The sequence below is a fragment of the Rhinopithecus roxellana genome, chromosome 18, assembly GCF_007565055.1.
Source record: "Rhinopithecus roxellana isolate Shanxi Qingling chromosome 18, ASM756505v1, whole genome shotgun sequence".
NCBI lineage: Eukaryota > Metazoa > Chordata > Mammalia > Primates > Cercopithecidae > Rhinopithecus > Rhinopithecus roxellana.
In genome coordinates, this window is record NC_044566.1 from 40,349,169 (window position 1) to 40,369,927 (window position 20,759).

Here is a 20,759-nt window from a genome sequence, read left to right on the forward strand (position 1 = left end):
GTTCCAGGGAGTAGGATGTGGGCATCCTGACGCGGGGCATTATCCTGCCTTCCACAATTGCCCAAGGTCACACAGCTAGTAAGTGCTAGCTAGCACTGAGTGCTGTGCCCATGAAATTTAGCTACATAGGCTTTCACTTAACCTGCAGACAGAACTCAGTGGGAGATAGATACTTTCCCTCAATATTATTAGCATTATTCCACTGCAACGTGGAACAACAGCTTTAAAACGTGCTCTTCGTAGGCCCGGCTACTCCAAAAACAGCGCCTCCCGCCAGACTCAGGCGGCTTCCTTCACCCACAACCCGAGAGACGACCCGCAGGGCCCGCCCCGCGGAAGCCGCTGGTTGCCAGGCCAAGAGTGGACGAGGGTTGCCGGGGAAGCGGGTGAGTGGTCCCCGCCCTGGAGGGCCGCCTCTGGAGAGGGGAGCGCGGCGCGTGGTGGCGGCGCGGAGCCTAGTGGGAGCTACAGGGAGCGAGGGGGAGACGCGCCCCAGGCTCGCGGCGGCGCCCCTCATTTCCGCCTCGCGGTCTGGGTCCCTCGCCGCCTTGGGCTCTGGGCGCGCGGCGCCGTGGGAGCCGGCAGGGCGGAGCGACTTTTCCAGGAGAAAGGGCCCTTATGGGTGAGCGTGGCCACTGGGCACCGCAGTGGTGCAATTGCCGCGCGGGCGCCTGTCCCGACCCAACGGGTTCTCGATCGCTGCCCGGAAAGAACCAATGAGAAACGCTGTTGCAGCTAAAAAGAAGTTAATAAGCGCAGGGCTGGCCAAACCAGAACATGGTCTCAGACCTGTCTCCCAGAGAATTCGGGGGCGAAGGTTTTAAATGGTATTTTGGCGGCAGGGGGCTGGGAAACTAAAACAATTGACCGGCTGGGGATGAAATCACAGGAGCGTCTGAAACTCGGAGCGGCTTCGTTGGTTCCCAGGAGGGGGTGGGGTCCGTTTCCCTTGTCTTGAAGTTAACACGAAATCCCTCGTAGTTATCCTAGCCTCTGTGCTAGAATAAGAAAACGACAATACGAAAACCTAGCCCGTGAGGTTAGAAGCAAGATGAGTCAGTCATGTTAGATTTCTCTCATTATTTATACATCTGTAAAGGTGGTTTCAGGCACTTTCTGAATTTAGCCCATGTCTCACCTGTGATCCCTCATCTGGGTATTTGCAAATCACTTTATTAGATTTTTAAAATTATTGTGGCAGGCATACGAAGGGGCCGATATACTTTTGCCATGTTCAGAGTGTGTTCAGGTCTTGTAATGATCATATGAGTGTAATATTGAGTAAGAGGCAAATGTGGGCAGAAAAGATCAGATGTGGTTTTCAGCTAAGAAGTCTGGTTGCTCTTATTTTTCAGTTACTCTCCATTGCATAGAATAAAGCCCCGAAGAAACGAAGAATAAGAACATGGGAAAACTTGGCTTCCATGTTAAACCGTGTAAATACCAGGTGTTAGAATAGTGGTAAAGGACTTGTTTCTTTCACATCTATGTACTCTCAAAGACCTCATCAGTCTTGGAAAAACATTGTTTCGAAGACAATGTGTATGATTGATTTGGTTATATGAAGACATTATTTCTAGGATTTCCTCGTAATTCTGTGATAAGCAGGAATACAAACTGGAATTTTTACAGGTCACTATGGTAGAGGTTTTAGTTTGATTTTTGCTTTGCCTGTCATGCTCTCTCTTCCTTATAATTCTTTGTGGTATGATTAAAAAACGAACACTAGGGCTGGATGCGGTGGCTCACGCCTGTAATCCCAGCACTTGGGAGGCCGAGGTGGGCGGATCACCTGAGTTCGGGAGTTCGAGACCAGCCTGACCAACATGAAGAAACCCCATCTCTACTAAAAATACAAAATTAACCTGGTGTGGTGGCACATGTCTGTAATCCCAGCTACTCGGGAGGCTGAGGCAGGAGAATCGCTTGAACCTGGGAGGTGGAGGTTGCGGTGAGACGAGATCACGTCATTGCACTCCAGCCTGGGCAACAGGAGCGAAACTCCGTCTCAAAATAAAAAACAAAAAACAAACACTATAAGCTTTTTGAAAAATCAAGTAAATTCATTCCAGTGTTTTTCCTGCAATGAAAAAGAATGCATCACTTTTCTAAGGTTTTAATAATCATAATAGCTGCCAGTTATTCAGGACCTTCTATGTACCTGGCAAAGTGTTAGGAACATTTGATCCATTTTCTCTTATGTGCTAAGCAGTCCTACTAGCTGCTTCATCCTGGAAATACAGATGGGAGCTTGAAGTCAAGGACTACAACTGTGTGTTTAACATCTCTCTTGACTCTCAGTAACCTCCAGTTCAGCACATCCAAAATGAAACACATGTCTCTTCTGCCAGTATGTTTTGCCCCACCCCTGTAACACTCCCACTGCCGGAAAAATCACACAAACAAAAACCTCACACACAACCATTGTGCCTTTCCTCTCTCAGGGGGTGCCAGAAACCATCTGGTTCATGCCAGAAACCTGGGAGTCAACCTTGCCCTCTTCTCTGCTTGCCCTCCCATAAATCTGCCACCACAAATCCTGTCAACTGTTGTTACATCTTTCCTTCCCATTTTTTCTGGCCCCATTGCATCCATTCTATTCCATTTCATTGTTTTCCTGCCTTTTCTGTTGTTGGAGCCTCCTAACTGGCCTGTGTCTCTGAGCTGGCCTTCCTGCCCCTCTTCCACTGGTCCATTTAATCTGCAATCTGAGTGAATGTTTTTTCTAATATGCAAACATGATGATACTGCGTTCTTGGTTAAAATGCTTCAGCAGCCTGTTACATTCTTTCAATTTCTTGAACTGAATGTAATTTCTTTAGCTCTTAAATATGCAATTTCCTCTTCCATGATTACTGTTTTCCTCCTCTTTGTCTTCAAGTTTCATTCATCCTTCAGGCTTCAGCTTAAATAGCCTACATTTGTTGAGGTTTATGGTTATCTCTGCATGGGATGTCCATGATGGCAGGGACTATGAGACATTTGTTCAGATCATAACATCTGACTCAGTTGGTGCTCAGTGTCTACCTGTTGAATGTAGTATAGGGAAGGAAAAACATTTTTTTCTCTACCTTCTTAGGTTCAGTAGCTGGGCCCTGCAAAATAAACTGATGAAAGATACATTAACAGGAAAAAAGGTTTATGCATAAATGTAAAGTAGTTAGACCAGGGGGCTCACATGCCATTTTAACAAAGAGTGATAAATTGTAGAGAAGTAACTAGACAAAAGTAGGGGAATTCTTCTTGGGTAAATTGTAGGAAGGTGAAGATATGGGAGAAGCTAACAGAAGATATGGGTTATTCAGTAAGGTTTGTTATGTGGACTCAAGTTGGCGCCTTCCCCATTGATAAGAGTTGCTCTCTTCCTGGTACTGGAAAGGAAGACACATTTACAAAAGGATGTTTATTACCTGTACATAGGAAAATTTATGCCCTGCATTTATACAAAAAAGGGAGGGCAAAGAGCAAATTGGTTTCAGCTCAAAACAATTCTTACATGAAAGTGGCATATTTTGGGGTAGCATACACTGATCCCCTTCAAAAGGAATAAGTTGCTTTTCTCTTATCATGGTTATGAGAGCTACTTTGAATTAACTTCTGCTTTTTGAAAGTACCTTTAATTCTCAAATGTTTCTGCTTTTGAATGCAGTTTGGGAGAGCCCATGGTGACTGCGTGAGTGGAGCCCAGCTGTGTGGATGCCCCAGCATGGATGACTACACGGTCCTGAGAATGATTGGGGAGGGCTCCTTCGGCAGAGCTCTTTTGGTTCAGCATGAAAGCAGTAATCAGATGTTTGCCATGAAAGAAATAAGGCTTCCCAAGGTCACTACTAAAGAAATTAGCTCACTTTGAAAGTATACATGCAATTTGTATAAAAGAATAAGTTTTTGGCCAGGCATGGTGGCTCACACCTGTAATCCCAGCACTTTGGGAGGCAGAGGTGGGTAGATCACCTGAGGTCAGGAGTTTGAGGCCAGCCTGGCCAACATGGGGAAAACGCGTCTCTAGTAAAAATAATTTTTAAAAATTAGCCAGGTGTGGTGGCATGCACCTGTAGTCCCAGCTATTCGGGAGACTGAGGCAGGAGAATCACCCGAACCTGGGAGGCAGAGGTTGTAGTAAGCTGAGATGGTGCCACTGCACTCCAACCTTGGTGACAAAATAAGACTCTGTCTCAAAAAGTAAATAAATAAATAATAAGTTTTTTAGTTTTAACATGGAATTTCTCCTTCATGCAAAAGATAGAATTGGTTTATTCGTTAGCTTTACAAGGGCTCAATACATTATATGTGGTTCTTAGGATATTGTAATTAACAATGGGAGAAAAACAGTAAAAGTTTTGGAGGCGATTACTGCTAATTTTATTTCAGCAAATAATTGGTAATAACTTCCACTTTTGTATACCTAATGGTGTAGGAAATCTTTGCCAAAGCAACTCAGGTGCGATATTAATGAAAAAGGATCATAAAAATACAATGAAGAACAAATGCTAACCTTTGGTACCAGTAAACCTACTTTGTGGATCAGTTTATAGTTTTATTTCCTTGTAGACCATTACTATGTATCATAGTTGTCCTATGAAAGAATTCATTACATGAAGACTATGTCATAATATTTTGGATCAATTTTTAAAAAAACACATTCTAATAAAGGTCTCAGAGTGCTAGGTGTTTTTTTCCCACTGTATTCTTGACTTCATTCAGTGATTTTCAAACTTGAGTGAGCATCATAATCAGCTGGAGGGCTTATTAAAACATGGATTGCTATGCTCCTCCACCCCCAGGCTTCCGATTGAGTAGGGCCAGGTGGGCTTGTGAATTTACATTTTTAATAAGTTCCCAGTTGGTGCTGATGCTGCTGGTCTGAGAACCCTTGTGTTACTACATAATCAATGGCGATTTCTTTTCTTTCTTTTTTTAAATTTATAGATGGAGTCTTGCTCTATTGCCCAGGCTGGAGTGTAGTGGCACGAGCATAGCTCATTGCAGCTCAAACTCCTGGGCTCAAGTGATCTTCCTACCTCAGCCTCCCCAGTGGCTGGGACTATAGGTGTAGTATACACTATAGGTGTAGTATAGTCCCAGCCACTGGGGAGGGTAGCCACCAGACCCAACTAACAATGACAATTTCTTGATTGTAAGATAAATCATTCAGAATTTCATCCTTATAGAGTAAGTTAGGGATAAATGGTTTTGGAATCTTACTTTGCTTGCCATCTCTGTTCATCTTTGATGCAATAATACACCAGCATACTCTTTTTTTATCTGGACCAGTGGACTCCTCTAAGTGATTGCAGACAGTCAAAACATGAAATCCGCCCCCCCCCCCCACGCCTTTTTCTTTTTTTCATTTAGGATAAAACATTTCTTTTTTTCTATATCACAAGTCATCAAAAAGATACACTATTTTTGATGGTATACTGACTTTCTAAGTCAGGTGATGCTTAGGCTGATATTAAAACTGTTTACATTCTGTATGTGTAAGGAATGAAAAAAGAAAATAAAAGTACAATGAAGGGGTCAGCTCAAGCATGAAAATATAGCCAGAGTTGGAAAATCACCATTCATTTTCTCTTGTCATTTGACAAATTTAAGTTGAGCCAAAGTGTAGTGTTATAAAACTGCATCTAGCATTGAAGTATCATGTAAACTATATTATTGTAAAGTTATCTATTTTAAATGCAGTATTAAATTTATGCTTATTTAAAATGTTTTTCTAGTCTTTCTCTAATACACAGAATTCTAGAAAGGAAGCTGTTCTTTTAGCCAAAATGAAACACCCCAATATTGTTGCCTTCAAAGAATCATTTGAAGGTAAATATGAATTCCCCCAGATACGTGCTTTTCTGGATTTGATTTATAGCCACTACAGCTTTTCTAAAGAGCTTGTATCTGTTTTAGCTGAAGGACACTTGTATATTGTGATGGAATACTGTGATGGAGGGGATCTAATGCAAAAGATTAAACAGCAAAAAGGAAAGTTATTTCCTGAAGACATGGTAAGAGATTGACTTACATAGTTTCTCTCAAGGTTTAGAAGCCACTTTTCTCATAAACTAGTTAAAACAAAAACATTGATATCTGTAATTACCTGAGAAGGTAAATAGAAATGACTGATTTCTGTACTGGTGTTACCACTCAGTGTCCCCAGGATATGGCTGCCTGAAATGGTTTTAGGAAGTAAAATCTATGTAAATTATTAAGAAATAAAACTTTCATGTTTAGAATAATTTCAAGATTGTATCACCAAATTTTGTGCTAGATATTTAAAATCTTGATTTCTTTTTCTTTTTCTTTTTCTTTTTTTTTTTTGAGACAGAGTCTTGCCCTGTCGCCCAGGCTGGAGTGCAGTGGCGCGATCTTGGCTCACTGCAAGCTCCGCCTCCCGGGTTCATGCCATTCTCCTGCCTCAGCTTCCTGAGTGGCTGGGACTACAGGCGCCCAACACCATGCCTGGCTAATTTTTTGTATATTTAGTAGAGACGGGGTTTCACCGTGTCAGCCAGGATGGTCTCGATCTCCTGATCTCGTGATCCGCCCGCCTCAGCCTCCCAAAATGCAGGGATTACAAGCGGGAGCTACCGCACCCAGCCTAAAATCTTGATTTTTATTGTACTGAAATTTTTAGGAGACAGGTCTATTTTATTTTGTATTACTAAAACATCAGAATAATGAAGCTTGCCATTTCTGTTTCTTGGGAGTACCTATTCTCAATCTTTTTCCTCCTGAAGTGTTCCCTTCAGTCTAAGACTTGCTGCCTTTTTAGTGGAAAATTGCATAATAAATATTTTTTAATGAATTGGCTATGGAAAATACTTAAATTGCTCCGTTGAGGCTTAGTTTGATTTAGGTTATAGCATGTTATGAAAGTATGTAAACAAATGTAAATAAATATTATACATTTAGAAATTGTATTGTTAAAGATATGGGTTCTGTAGAAGGAAGTCAACCTTGGCTTCAACTGGAAGAATCTCCATAGCAAAAGTGAAAACAAAATTAATTTGACATTTAACTGTAGGCCCTCAAGACACCTAGAAATTCTGGGTACTGTTGACCTTGGACTTATAAGCAGGAGCTATTGACCTCAAAGGATTATTTATAATATAATGAAATCTTTTAATGTTACCATATAGATATTCTGCAAAAGTAAATGAAAATCCAACATAATGATTACACTAGAAAAGCTGTAGTGTCTTTCTTATTGGTGAACTACCTTTATATAAGCATTTAAGAATACTTTTATTTGGTTGAATATAAGAAAAATATAAGTGGAAGTTTTACTAAAATAAATTGCTATTTGGATCATGCATAAGATGATGGAATATGGGAGTCACAGCTTTTCTGAATTTCTTCAAGTAACACTGAATCTTAGTTGAACTATGTAATTTACAGGAGTTCTGTACTCACATTATGTAAAATCCTAGTCAACTAAGGCCTAGAGATGATTCTCTGGAATTTTAGGTTAATATGAGCCAGTTACTGCATTCTTGAAGATTTTGCATACCTTTTTCTTACAGATACTTTATTGGTTTACCCAAATGTGCCTTGGAGTAAATCACATTCACAAGAAACGTGTGCTACACAGAGATATCAAGTCCAAGGTGAGTGGAGTACATTTTTGGACTTAAAAAAAAAACTAAATCAGTAATTTTGCTGTGTTATCCCATACATTTTGGGACGTTTTTGTTTAGGAATATTTGTCAGCCTAATATTTGTTACTTACTTTTCAAATTAAAATATTGCCCACCTTTATTAAAATATAATTGACAGAAATTATGTGTATTTATGATGTATAACATGATGTTTTATATATATACACACACATTGTAAAATGATTAAATCAAGGTAATTAACGTATCTATCACCTCACATACTTATTATTTCTTTGTAGTGAGGACATTTAAGATCATTCTCAGCACTTTTTAAGTATTCTAAGCATTATTAAGTATTAAGTATTCTATGCATTATTATTAACCATAGTCACCATGTTGTACAACAGATCACTGGAACTTACTTGTCCTAACTGGAACTTTGTACCCTTTTACTTAATATTTATACTAACCAAATAAGGTAATACCTGAGAAAAAGTCATTGAAATCTCTGTAGTAGTACAGTCATGCATCACTTAGTGATAGGGGGACAAGTACTCAGAAATGCTTCGTAAGGTGATTTTGTTGTGTGAGCGTCGTAGAGTGTACTTACACAAACCTAGATGGTATAACCTCTTACACACCTAGGCTATATAGTGTAGCCTGTTGCTTCTTGGCTACAAACCTGTACAGCATGTTACTGTACTGAATTTCTTGGGCAATTGTAATACAATGGTAAATATTTGTGTATTTAAACGTAGAAAAAGTTCAGTAAAAATATGGTATTGTAGTCTTCTGGGACCATTGTCATAAATGCCATCCCTTGTTGACTGAAATACAGTTATGCAGCACGTGACTGTGTATGTTAATGTGTCCTAGCTCTCTTTTAGTGACCACTTACTAAGTCCATGTGTTCTCAGATGGAAAACGGTTGACACCTGGGCCTGCCATGTGGCATCACCCTGACACAGGTTCTCACCGGGTCGATTGAGTCTGCTGATACAACCTAAAACTTACTTGTTAGATTTTGAAGCACTCATCCTGAGTTTCCATGCAGGGGAATGTCTAGCTGTCAAGAGGGGATCTTGGTGTTTCGTGTTCCACTCTGGGACTCAGCTGTCAGCATTTCTACCCTTGATCTCCGTCATCAGCAGGCTTTGGAAGACAGCTCATCTGCCTCGTGTTCGATGATGGAAGACATAATCTGAGTTCTTCTTTTTAAATGCAGAATATCTTCCTCACTCAAAATGGAAAAGTGAAATTGGGAGACTTTGGGTCTGCCCGTCTTCTCTCCAAGTATGTATATCTGTTCTACGGTAGTGACAGTAATCAAAACATCCATTTTCAGGAATGTTCTGTAATAATTCTTTCCCCTTTTTTGGTTTTAGTCAGATGGCATTTGCTTGTACCTATGTGGGAACACCTTATTATGTGCCTCCAGAAATTTGGGAAAACCTGCCTTATAACAATAAAAGGTGAGTGCTGCATATTTGATGTAAGGGTGCCCATTTGGTGACAGGCATTTTAGCCTGCAGATGATACAAGAGTCTGATGTCACTTCAAAATAGATGCATGGATCATACTGGTTTCTAAAAAATATATCTGAAAGCAGTCTGGAATCTATATTTCTAATCTATATTGCTAGGCTGCTAGATAAAAGTAATAGTTTTCCAATTGCTATTAATTATACCTGAGAGGAGCAAATGCTGAAAGAAAGGCCAGTCATTCTAGGGACGGTATGAATTATATCAGTGGTTCCCAAACTTTGCTGCTCCCACTTACAAAAATCCCAAATCCCAGGTTGCATCCACACTAATTAAATCAAAATGGCAAAGGGTGAGAAGCAGGCATCAGTAATTTTTCAAGATTACTGGGTGATTCCAATGTACAGCAACATTTGATAATCAATAGATTGTGTCATTGAGTTGGTATTTACAGGGCTAGATTATAAGTACTTGGTTGATAGGTAAATTGATTGAAGGAGGTTAGTATGAAGATCTTAATGATTTAAAATGCAGTATTTTTTTCTGAATATAAGTTATATGTGCCCATTGTGGGGATGGATGTGCAGGGAAGATTGGAAATAGACCTGTAAGAAAGGACATGGAAATCACACACTTTTCCCAACTGCCAGTAATATTTTAATGTTTTTTTCTTCATTCACTTTTCCCCCTAAAGGTGGTTGATATATTTTATATATAATTTGCTTTTGTCATTTTATATTATAGTCATTTCCCCACATACTTAAACTCTTCATAAATTTTCTAATGGCTGCATATATTTTACTATATGGCGCTTCCAAAGTTTACTTAGTAATTCCTCTGTTGTTGGCCTTATATTTCCAGATTTCAGTCTCATAAACAGTGCTGTAATTAACATACCTTTTGTGTATAAATTTGTCCTTGTTTTATATCACATTCTTGGTGTGGATTCCTAGAAGGAGAAACACCAAAAGGCTGTTGTTACTTTATGCTGACTTGCTTTCTGAAAAGGGTATGACAATCTGTACTAAATAGGTTTCTTAAAGAGTAGAATGGACTGAATGGGGGCAAAACAGCTCCACAGGGACTTGTTGGGACAATTGAAGAAATTTGGGTATGCAGTAAATATTAAATAACATTACTGAATTGAGATTAAATTCCTTGGATGTGATAACAGTATTGTGTTTATGAAGGAAAGTGTACATTTTTGTTCTTAGGAGATACATGCTGATGTGTGTAGGGATGAAGTGTTTGATATCTGCAACCTTTTTTTTTTTTTTTTTTTTTTTGAGACAGAGTCTTACTCTGTTGCCCAGGCTTGAGTGCAATGGCACAATCTTGGCTTACTGCACTCCGCCTCATGGGTTCAAGCGATTCTCCTGCCTCAGCTTCCTGAGTAGCTGGGACTACAGACGCCTGCCGTTACACCTGGCTAATTTTTATATTTTTTAGTAGAGATGGGGTTTCACCATATTGGCCAGGCTGGTCTTGAACTCCTGACCTTCTGATCTGCCCACCTCGGCCTCCCAAAATGCTAGGATTACAGGTGTGAACCACCATGCCCGGCCTGCAACCTTTTTTCTAGAGATTCAGATAGATATAGAGGAGGGAGATTAGCACCCAAACATGGCCAATGAGAATGATTGGGGGACCTAGATAAGGGCATGTGGACATTTGCGACTTTTCTGTAGATTTGAAATAAAAACTAAAAGGGGAAATAGCTGGTAAAAACCATTAATTAAAATAAAAAAGAATATCATTTAGAAAAGTCTGGAGGAGCTGGGCCTGGTGGTGTGTGCTTGTAGTCCCAGCTACCTGGGAGGCTGAGGCAGGAGGATTGCTTGAGCCTAGGAGTTCAAGGCAGCAGTACAGTGACATCATGCCTGTGAATAACCACTGGACTCCAGCCTGGGCAACACAGTGAGATCCCATCCCTTAAAAAAAAGAAAATGGTGCCAGGCGCAGTGGCTCATGCCTGTAATCCCAGCACTTTGGGAGGCTGAGGCCGGCAGATCATGAGGTCAGGAGATCAAGACCATCGTGGCTAACATGGTGAAACCCCGTCTCTACTGAAAAGAATACAAAAAAAAAAAAAATTAGGCAGGTGTGGTGGCAGGTGCCTGTAGTCCCAGCTACTTGGGAGACTGAGGCAGGAGAGTGGCGTGAACCCGGGAGGCGGAACTTGCAGTGAACCGAGATCGCGCCACTGCACTCCAGCCAGGGCAACAGAGCAAGACTCCGTCTCAAAAAAAAAAAAAAAAGGAAAGGAAGAATCCTATCCCTTAGAGCCATCCAGCAGACTGTGTGGAAAGTAGAGAGCTGCCCAGCAGGAGATGTGATCAAAGGCTGGGTGCTGTGTCCAGGGTGGTGGGAATAGAAGCTGCACTGGATGCCTTCCAGAGTCCTTCCAGCTGTGATCATCTGAGTCCGCAAATATTCGCTCTTGCTACTGAATTCCCAAATGCTACTGAAGTGATATTTTAACCGCCTTGATTTGAAGGGGTGGGGATTGAAGAGCAGAGAGTTTTATTGTGAACATTACGCTTAGGAAGTATCTAGGTGTTAGACCAAAATTATATGTTTTAATACCTGGGAATTACTTGTGATATCTATTCTTATTAAAGGTAAGAAATTATTTTTTGTACTAGAAAATACATAACCCACTTGTGATTACATTGCTTCTTTATGCTTTCAGTGACATCTGGTCCTTGGGATGCATTCTGTATGAACTCTGTACCCTTAGGCATCCAGTAAGTATGGCGTGCAAAATGGAAAAGGCAGCTTGTCATATCTAGCTGAGTCCTAACAATGTGACAGATTCTAGTTGGTAGTTTGCTTCCCTAGGATGAAGTCATTATAAAAGTTTGTATATGTTTCCAGTGCAGTCATCTGCCCTGAGTTAATTGTGTAGCATATACTAATAGGAAATTTCCATTATTTAGTTTTGCTGTGAAATACATAACCTTTCTCTCTCTTTTTCTTTCTCTTTTCCTCTTTTCTTTTTTTGCTATTCTTAATTTTTTATTTTGATACATACAAAATTTGCCATTGTATCCATTTTTTAAGTATACATTTCATTGTCATTAATTACATTCACAATGTTGTGCAACCATCACTACTATCTCTTTGGGGGTTTTGTTTTGTTTTGTTTTGTTTTGTTTTGTTTTAGAGACGGAGTCTTGCCCTGTTACCCAGTCTGGAGTGCGGTGGCGCGATCTCAGCTCACTGCAGCCTCCATCTCCTGGGTTCAAGTGATTCTCCTGCCTCAGCCTTCCAAGTAGCTGGGAGTACAGGTGCATACCACCATGCCCAGCTAATTTTGTGTGTGTGTTTTTACTAGAGACATTTTTGTATTTTTTTGTATTTTCCCCATGTTGACCAGGCTGGTCTCAAACTTCTGACCTCAGGTGATCCACTTGCCTCGGCCTCCCAAAGTGCTGGGATTACAGGTGTGAGCCACTATGCCCAGCCACTACTATCTCTTTGTAAAACTTTTGTCATCACCCCAACCAGAAATTCTGTACCCATTAAACAGTTACTCCCCATTTCTTCCCTTTCCCCAGCCCCCCTAGTCTAATTTCTGCCTCATGAATTTGGATATTCTAGATGTTTCATACAACTGGAATTATACAACATTTGCCGTTTTGTGTCTGGTTTATTTCACTAGCACAGTGTTTTCAAGGTTCATTCATATTGTAACATCTATCAGGATTCCATTCCTTTTTATGGCTGAATAGTATTCCATTGAGTGTATAGACATGTTTATCCATTCATCTGTTGAGGGACACTTGAGTTGTTTCTGTCTTTTGGCTGTTGTAAATAATGCTGTTATGAACAATGGTGTATAAGTATCTGTTAGAGTCCCTGGTTCCAAATTTTGAGGTCTATATCTAGCAGCGGAACTGCCGGGTCATATGGGAATTGTATTTAGCTTTTTCAGGAAGCACCAAACTTTGCAAGAGTGGCTGCATCATGTTTTTCCTCACAGCTTTTTGCAGTTAGATTTCACTTATGAGTTTCCTCTCTAACTGAAATATCATGAAAACATAGACTTTGCCCTATTATATGTTTTTTCAAGATATTTTTAAAAATATGAACCAAAAAAAGGTTAAATAACTTGTCCCGCTTGTTCAGCCATAGTTAATTACATAGAACAACAACTGCAGGGCTAATTCCTATTAGTTCTTAGCTTTGCATAGAAATAAATTCTGTTCTTTGGGCACAGATTGAAAGTTGCCTTTTTTTTTTTTTTTTTTTTTTTTTGAGACGGAGTCTGGCTCTGTCGCCCAGGCTGGAGTGCGGTGGCCGGATCTCAGCTCACTGCAAGCTCCGCCTCCCAGGTTTAGGCCATTCTCCTGCCTCCGCCTCCCAAGTAGCTGGGACTACAGGCGCCCGCCTCGTCGCCCGGCTAGTTTTTTGTATTCTTTAGTAGAGACGGGGGTTTCACCGTATTAGCCAGGGTGGTCTCGATCTCCTGACCTTGTGATCCGCCCGTCTCGGCCTCCCAAAGTGCTAGGATTACAGGCTTGAGCCACCGCGCCCGGCCGAAAGTTGACTTTTTTACAGATGTACTTGAGGGCACATAGAGCTCGGAAGAGGGTGAATGGTTGAGAAACAATCGTCACCACTACCAGATGAAAGTAACTCAAACTGAAGACACCTGGTATTAATGAGAAGTTATCTTTGAATATAAGTGGTTTATAACGATAGCTACACAGTTAGAACAACTTGCGGAACCTTTAAAATGCTGATGCCTAGGCCCACAGCACAGTGATTGAAATAAAATCTCTGAAAATGTCCTGGGCATTACTGTTTTTAAAACAGGTGATTACAATGTACAGCCCAAGTTGAGAACCACTATAGTCTACAAATAAAATTATTTTTAAAATTCCAGCATCTTTTAATTCTTTACTTCCTGATTGTATCTTTTTTCATGACTTACATGTACACATTCTTCTTTTTTCTAGCAAGAATGAGTATTAAGGACTATAGTGCCCAGAATATTTGGCACGAGATCTGTCATCCCTTGTCTGCTTGAAGACAAAAGTTGTTCTCAAACCTTTAGGAAATGCAGATAGTTGGTGTAATGGTTAAAAAGCCGGAGGCAAAGCAGATTCAGTAGTATTTGTCGTTATCAGCATTTGTCCTTTGTTACATGTTGATTTTTCTTTTTCATATATTCACTTGCATTTTTTATTCATAGGACAATATACTTTTTTGAAAATAAACTTCTTTTAAATTTTAAAACAGTTTTAGATTTACAGAAAAATTACAAAGATAGTACAAAAAGCTTCCATATACACCAAACTGTAATTAACATCTAACATAGCCTTGAGGTATAGAAACATTTCTTAAGCAAGACTCAACAAGCAGAAATTATTAAGGAATAAATTTGACTATACTAAATTTTAAAGATACCATAAATAAAAACATAATACACAGATCAGCAGAAAACATTTTCAAACGTAACTAGCAACGAATTAATAAAATATTTTTTTTTAAATTTTTATTTTAAGTTCTGGGGTACGTGTTCAGAGTGTGCAACTTTATTACATAAGTAAACGTGTGCCATGGTTATTTGCTGCACCTGTCAACCCATCACGTAGGTATTAGGGCAATACACTTTCAAGGTAGAATGCTAACACATTCTTTCATAAGCATTTCTAAGGCTGACATCTAATGTTAGTTCCGATGTATTTATTATACATTGAAAACTTTAAAAAGTTTACTCCAGTCTGTCATTGTATATCCCACGGTGTTACTCGTCAAATTTTAATAGCTGCTTTAATGACAGGAATGGTTAAAAAGGATTTTGCAGTAGAAGTTTAAAATTGGAAAAGTCTGGCCAGGTGCAGTGGCTCATGCATGTAATCTCAGCACTTTGGGAAGCCAAAGTGGGAGGATCATTTGAGCCCAGGAGTTCAAGACCAGCCTGGGCAATATAGCAAGACCCTGCCTCTAAAAAAAAAAAAAATTAAAAAATTAGCTGGGCATGGTAGCACATGCCTGTAGTCCCAGCTATTTGGGAGGCTGAGGTGGGAGGAGCGCTTGAGCCTGGGAGGTCAAGGATGCAGTGAGCTGTGATTGCACCATTGCACTCAAGCCAAAAAACCACCTGTAGAAAACTAGAAAAGTCTGAAGTGCATGTTGCTATGGAGCAGGCCTGGCAGTTTCTGGGGAGGGGCGGAGCAAAGGGATATTACACTTATTATAAACCTTTTAGCATCATTTGATGTTTTAAAAAGCCATATGTATATATTACTTTGATTTTCAATATATACTTATAATGTATATCTGCAAAATCATTAGGACTAATAAGGTAGACAAAGCAGGCATTGATGGAAATACTTTTTCTAGATGGCAACGGTTTTTACCATTCATGTTTGACTTTCTCCTAAACCACCTTAAGATTATATAATGGTGTCTTAAGGACACCTCTAGAAAGAAAAATGACCAGATAGCAGATATGTTTATAAAATTAAAATAATGAACATAACTGGTAGTTTCTTACTTCCATTTCTTCCCCTGCATCTGCTTGTAAAGTTCAATTTTTCTTTTCAGTTTCAGGCAAATAGTTGGAAAAATCTTATCCTCAAAGTGTGTCAAGGGTCCATCAGTCCACTGCCGTCTCATTACTCTTACGAACTTCAGTTCCTAGTCAAGCAGATGTTTAAAAGGAATCCCTCACATCGCCCCTCGGCTACAACGCTTCTCTCTCAAGGCATCATAGCTCGGCTTGTCCAGAAGTGCTTACCCCCCGAGGTATGATCTGTGTTGGATTGGCTGTGAACAGCTTTCAAGTGTATGGTAAAATGGTTTGTTATCTTTTAACATTACACATTACATGTGCTCATCAAAATCCAAATGGTACGGAAGTATATTAAAAAATAAAAAATTAAAACCTCCTTTCCTTCCTCTTTTCCCCTCAATAATGCTATTGCCCAAGTATAATCACAGTTTGTATATCCTTCCAGACTTTTTTTTAGACATATATAAATGTCTGCATTTGTCTATCTAAATTATATGTACTTTTTTTTTTTTTGACATGGAGTCTTGCTCTGTCGCCCAGACTGGAGTGCAGTGGCGTGATCTTAGCTCACTGCAACCTCCACCACCCTGGTTCAAGCAATTTCCCTGCCTCAGCCTCCCAAGTAGCTGGGATTACAGGCACACACCACCATGTCCAGCTAATTTTTTTGTATTAGTAGAGACAGGGTTTCACCATGTTAGCCAGACTGGTCTCGAACACCTGACCTCAAGCAATCTGCCCGCCTCGGCTTCCCAAAGTGCTGGGATTACAGGTGTGAGCCACCATGCCCGGCGTATATGTACTTTTTTAAGTGGCACTTTTGTTTTTCAACTTGAAATATTATTGTGCTGAAAATGCTGATGATGAAATGACATCACAGCAGTATCTATAGAAAAATATGTTTTCACATCTTTAAATTCTCAACTTTAAATTTCAGATCATCATGGAATATGGTGAGGAGGTATTAGAAGAAATAAAAAATTTGAAGCATAATACACCAAGAAAAAAAAGTAAGAATTTTGGACGGAGTATTTTTTGTTAAGTGCTCTTTTAAAAATATACTATAACAGAAAAGAAATACATAATTTTTAAGTTATTAGAGATGATTATCAGAGATACTCTTCAAATGAACATTTTCTTTTTGTTATTTTAGATGTAATTCTGTAATGAATACTGTCCTTTTTGATCCCTCAAACAATTGGGATTTTAAAAAGCCTAGTTTGGGATATTTTAATGACGGAAAGATGATGCCGTCATTATTAGTACCATATTTTCTCTGGCTTGTTGTGTAGGTCAGGTAGAAGGCTTCTTCTGTGGGCTGACCTGAGAATCTGTCCAGGAAAATATGGCACTAATCTTGTAGGGAAATGTATCCCAAGTTTCTGAAGAACCATCATGTAAACAGACTTTTTGAAAAGAAAAGCTTTTCTTTTATATATATATTATTATTATTGTTATTATACTTTATGTTCTAGGGTACGTGTGCACAACGTGCAGGTTTGTTACATATGCATACATGTGCCATGTAGGTGTGCTGTACCCATTAACTCATCATTTACATTAGGTGTATCTCCTGATGCTATCCCTTCCCTCTCCCCCAACCCCGCAACAGGCCCCGGTGTGTGATGTTCCCCTTCCTGTGTCCAAGTGATCTCATTGTTCAATTCCCACCTATGAGTGAGAACATGCGGTGTTTGGTTTTCTGTTCTTGCGATAGTTTGCTGAGAATGATGGTTTCCAGCTGCATCCATGCCCCTACAAAGGACATGAACTCATCCTTTTTTATGGCTGCGTAGTATTCCATGGTGTATGTGTGCCACATTTTCTTAATCCAGTCTGTCATTGATGGACATTTGGGTTGGTTCCAAGTCTTTGCTATTGTGAATAGCGCTGCAATAAACATACGTGTGCATGTGTCTTTATAGCAGAATGATTTATAATCCTTTGGGTATATACCCAGTGATGGGATGGCTGGGTTAAATGGTATTTCTAGTTCTAGATCCTTGAGGAATCGCGACACTGTCTTCCACAATGGTTGAACTAGTTTACAGTCCCACCAGCAGTGTAAAAGTGTTCCTATTTCTCCACATCCTCTCCAGCGCCTGTTGTTTCCTGACTTTTTAATGATTGCCATTCTAGCTGGTGTGAGATGGTATCTCATTGTGGTTTTGATTTGCATTTCTCTGATGGCGAGTGACGATGAGCATTTTTTCATGTGTCTGTTGGCTGCATAAATGTCTTCTTTTGAGAAGTGTCTGTTCATATCCTTTGCCCACTTTTTGATGGGGTCGTTTGTTTTTTTCTTGTAAATTTGTTTGAGTTCTTTGTAGGTTCTGGATATTAGCCCTTTATCAGATGGATAGATTGCAAAAATTTTCTCCCATTCTGTAGGTTGCCTGTTCACTCTGATGGTAGTTTCTTTTGCTGTGCAAAAGCTCTTTAGTTTAATTAGATCCCATTTGTCAATTTTGGCTTTTGTTGCCATTGCTTTTGGTATTTTAGACATGAAGTCCTTGTCCATGCCTATGTCCTGAATGGTATTGCCTAGATTTTCTTCTAGGGTTTTTATGGTTTTAGGTCTAACATTTAAGTCACTAATCAATCTTGAATTAATTTTTGTATAAGGAGTAAGGAAGGGATCCAGTGTCAGCTTTCTACTTATGGCTAGCCAGTTTTCCCAGCACCATTTATTAAATAGGGAATCCTTTCCCCATTTCTTGTTTCAGTCAGATTTGTCAAAGATCGGATGGTTGTAGATGTGTGGTATTATTTCTGAGGGCTCTGTTCTGTTCCATTGGTTTATATCTCTGTTTTGGTACCAGTACCATGCTGTTTTGGTGACTGTAGCCTTGTAGTATAGTTTGAAGTCAGGTAGCATGATGCCTTCAGCTTTGTTCTTTTGATTTAGGATTGTCTTGGCAATGCAGGCTCTTTTTTGGTTCCATATGAACTTTAAAGTAGTTTTTTCCAATTCTGTGAAGAAAGTCATTGGTAGCTTTATGGGGATGACATTGAATCTGTAAATTACCTTGGGCAATATGGCCATTTTCACAATATTGATTCTTCCTGTCCATGAGCATGGAATGTTCTTCCATTTGTTTGTGTCCTCTTTTATTTCATTGCTTGGTGGTTTGTAGTTCTCCTTGAAGAGGTCCTTTACATCCCTTGTAAGTTGGATTCCTAGGTATTTTATTCTCTTTGAAGCAATTGTGAATGGGAGTTCATTCATGATTTGGCTCTCTGTCTGTTAGTGGTGTATAAGAATGCTTGTGATTTCTGCACATTGATTTTGTATCCTGAGACTTTGCTGAAGTTTATCAGCTTAAGGAGATTTTGGGCTGAGACAATGGGGTTTTCTAAATATCCAGTTATGTCATCTGCAAACAAAAGGGACCATCTGCCTTCTTCTTTTCCTAATTGAATACCCTGTATTTCTTTCTCTTGCCTGATTGCCCTGGCCAGAACTTCCAACACTATGTTGAATAGGAGTGATGAGAGAGAGCATCCCTGTCTTGTGGCAGTTTTTAAGGGGAATGCTTCCAGTTTTGGCCCATTCAGTGTGATATTGGCTGTGGGTTTGTCATAAATAGCTCTTATTATTTTGAGATACGTTCCATCAATACCGAATTTATTGAGAGTTTTTAGCATGAAGGGCTGTTGAATTTTGTCAAAGGCCTTTTCTGCATCTATTGAGATAATCATATGGTTTTTGTCTTTGGTTCTGTTTATATGCTGGATTATGTTTGTTGATTTGCATATGTTGAACTAGCCTTGCATCCCAGGAATGAAGCCCACTTGATCATGGTGGATAAGCTTTTTGATGTGCTGCTAAATTCGGTTTGCCAGTATTTTACTGAGGATTTTTGCATCGATGTTCATCAGGGATATTGGTCTAAAATTCCCTTTTTTTGTTGTGCCTCTGCCAGGCTTTGGTATCAGGATGATGTTGGCCTCATAAAATGAATTAGGGAGGATTCCCTCTTTTTCTATTGATGGGAATAGTTACAGAAGGAATGGTACCAGCTCCTCCTTGTACCTCTGGTAGAATTCAGCTGTGAATCCATCTGGTCCTGGACTTTTTTTCATTGGTAGGCTATTAATTAGTGCCTCAATTTCAGAGCCTGCTATTGGTATCTTCAGGGATTCAACTTCTTCCTGGTTTAGTCTTGGGAGAGTGTATATGTCCAGGAATTTATCCATTTCTTCTAGGTTAAAAGAGAAGCTTTTCTAATGTAAACTGTGGACTCTGGGTGCTGGGTGGTAGTGATGTGTCAGAGTAGGCTCATTGACTGTAAAGGAGCGGCATGTTGGTATTGGGGAGGTACTGTGTGTGTGGGGACAGGTGGTATATGGGACTGTACTCACCACTCAGTTTTGCGGTGAACCTAAAACTGCTTGGTTTTTTTTGAAATGGAGCTTCACTCTTGTTGCCCAGGCTAGAGTGCAATGGCACAATCTCGGCTCACTGCAACCTCTGCCTCCCAGGTACAAGCAATTCTCTCGCCTCAGCCTCCCAAGTAGCTAGGATTACAGGCATGTGCCACCATGCCTGGCTAATTGTTTGAATTTAGTAGAGATGGGGTTTCACCATGTTGGTAAGGCTGGTCTCGAACTCCTGACCTCAGGTGATCCCCCCACCTCGGCCTCCCGAAGTGCTGGGATTACAGGCCTGAGCCACTGTGCCTGGCCTAAAACTGCTCTTAAACAATAAAATATCCTAATTAAAAACAAAAACCAGAGGCTTTTCCAAAGTTGTGAATCATCCACATAACAGCTGCATGAAGTTTTCATCCATCTATAGTCTATCCTGAGAAAATGCAAATTTAATTTGTTGTCTCTTTAGAAGTTGTCATCTCTGAATTTTTTTCAAAGCTATTTTTATTCCTTTTCCTTTCTCATCAGTGATTTCCTTCTGAAGAAATCCAACAGAGCTAGTAGCTATGAACAGAATACAGGAGAAGAATTAAGAAGTGTGGGAGATCACCCACTGCTGGGACATGTTGCAAAACCTCCATTGCCTGGTGCTCTTTATCATAATGTTATATGCAGATACTACAAAAGAAACATTTTGAGAACTGTATTGTTTTCTTAAACTTAACTTTTAAATGTTGTTTTTGGAAGGATGCAAACCCTTCAGTCTTACAACTCAACCTTTTCTCC

The 20,759-nt window shown here is 39.8% G+C and overlaps 1 protein-coding gene across 3 annotated transcripts in view; it reads left to right on the forward strand.

Annotated features, from left to right (window-relative positions):
• Positions 1–256: 256 nt before the first annotated feature.
• Positions 257–20,759, forward strand: part of NEK3 (NIMA related kinase 3) — a 30,959-nt gene continuing 10,456 nt past the window's right edge. The window contains exons 1-10 of one of the 3 annotated variants that reach the window (XM_010352912.2): positions 257–386; positions 3,650–3,823; positions 5,721–5,814; positions 5,902–5,999; positions 7,518–7,601; positions 8,818–8,885; positions 8,978–9,064; positions 11,766–11,820; positions 15,632–15,832; positions 16,537–16,609. In XM_010352912.2, the coding sequence (XP_010351214.1) occupies positions 3,707–3,823; positions 5,721–5,814; positions 5,902–5,999; positions 7,518–7,601; positions 8,818–8,885; positions 8,978–9,064; positions 11,766–11,820; positions 15,632–15,832; positions 16,537–16,609 (877 nt within the window). In that variant the 5' untranslated portion in view covers positions 257–386; positions 3,650–3,706. Of the gene's footprint in view, positions 623–1,979; positions 3,824–5,720; positions 5,815–5,901; positions 6,000–7,517; positions 7,602–8,817; positions 8,886–8,977; positions 9,065–11,765; positions 11,821–15,631; positions 15,833–16,536; positions 16,610–20,759 lie in introns of those variants that run through there. The other 2 variants (XM_010352913.2, XM_030922029.1) reach the window with 2 other exon arrangements.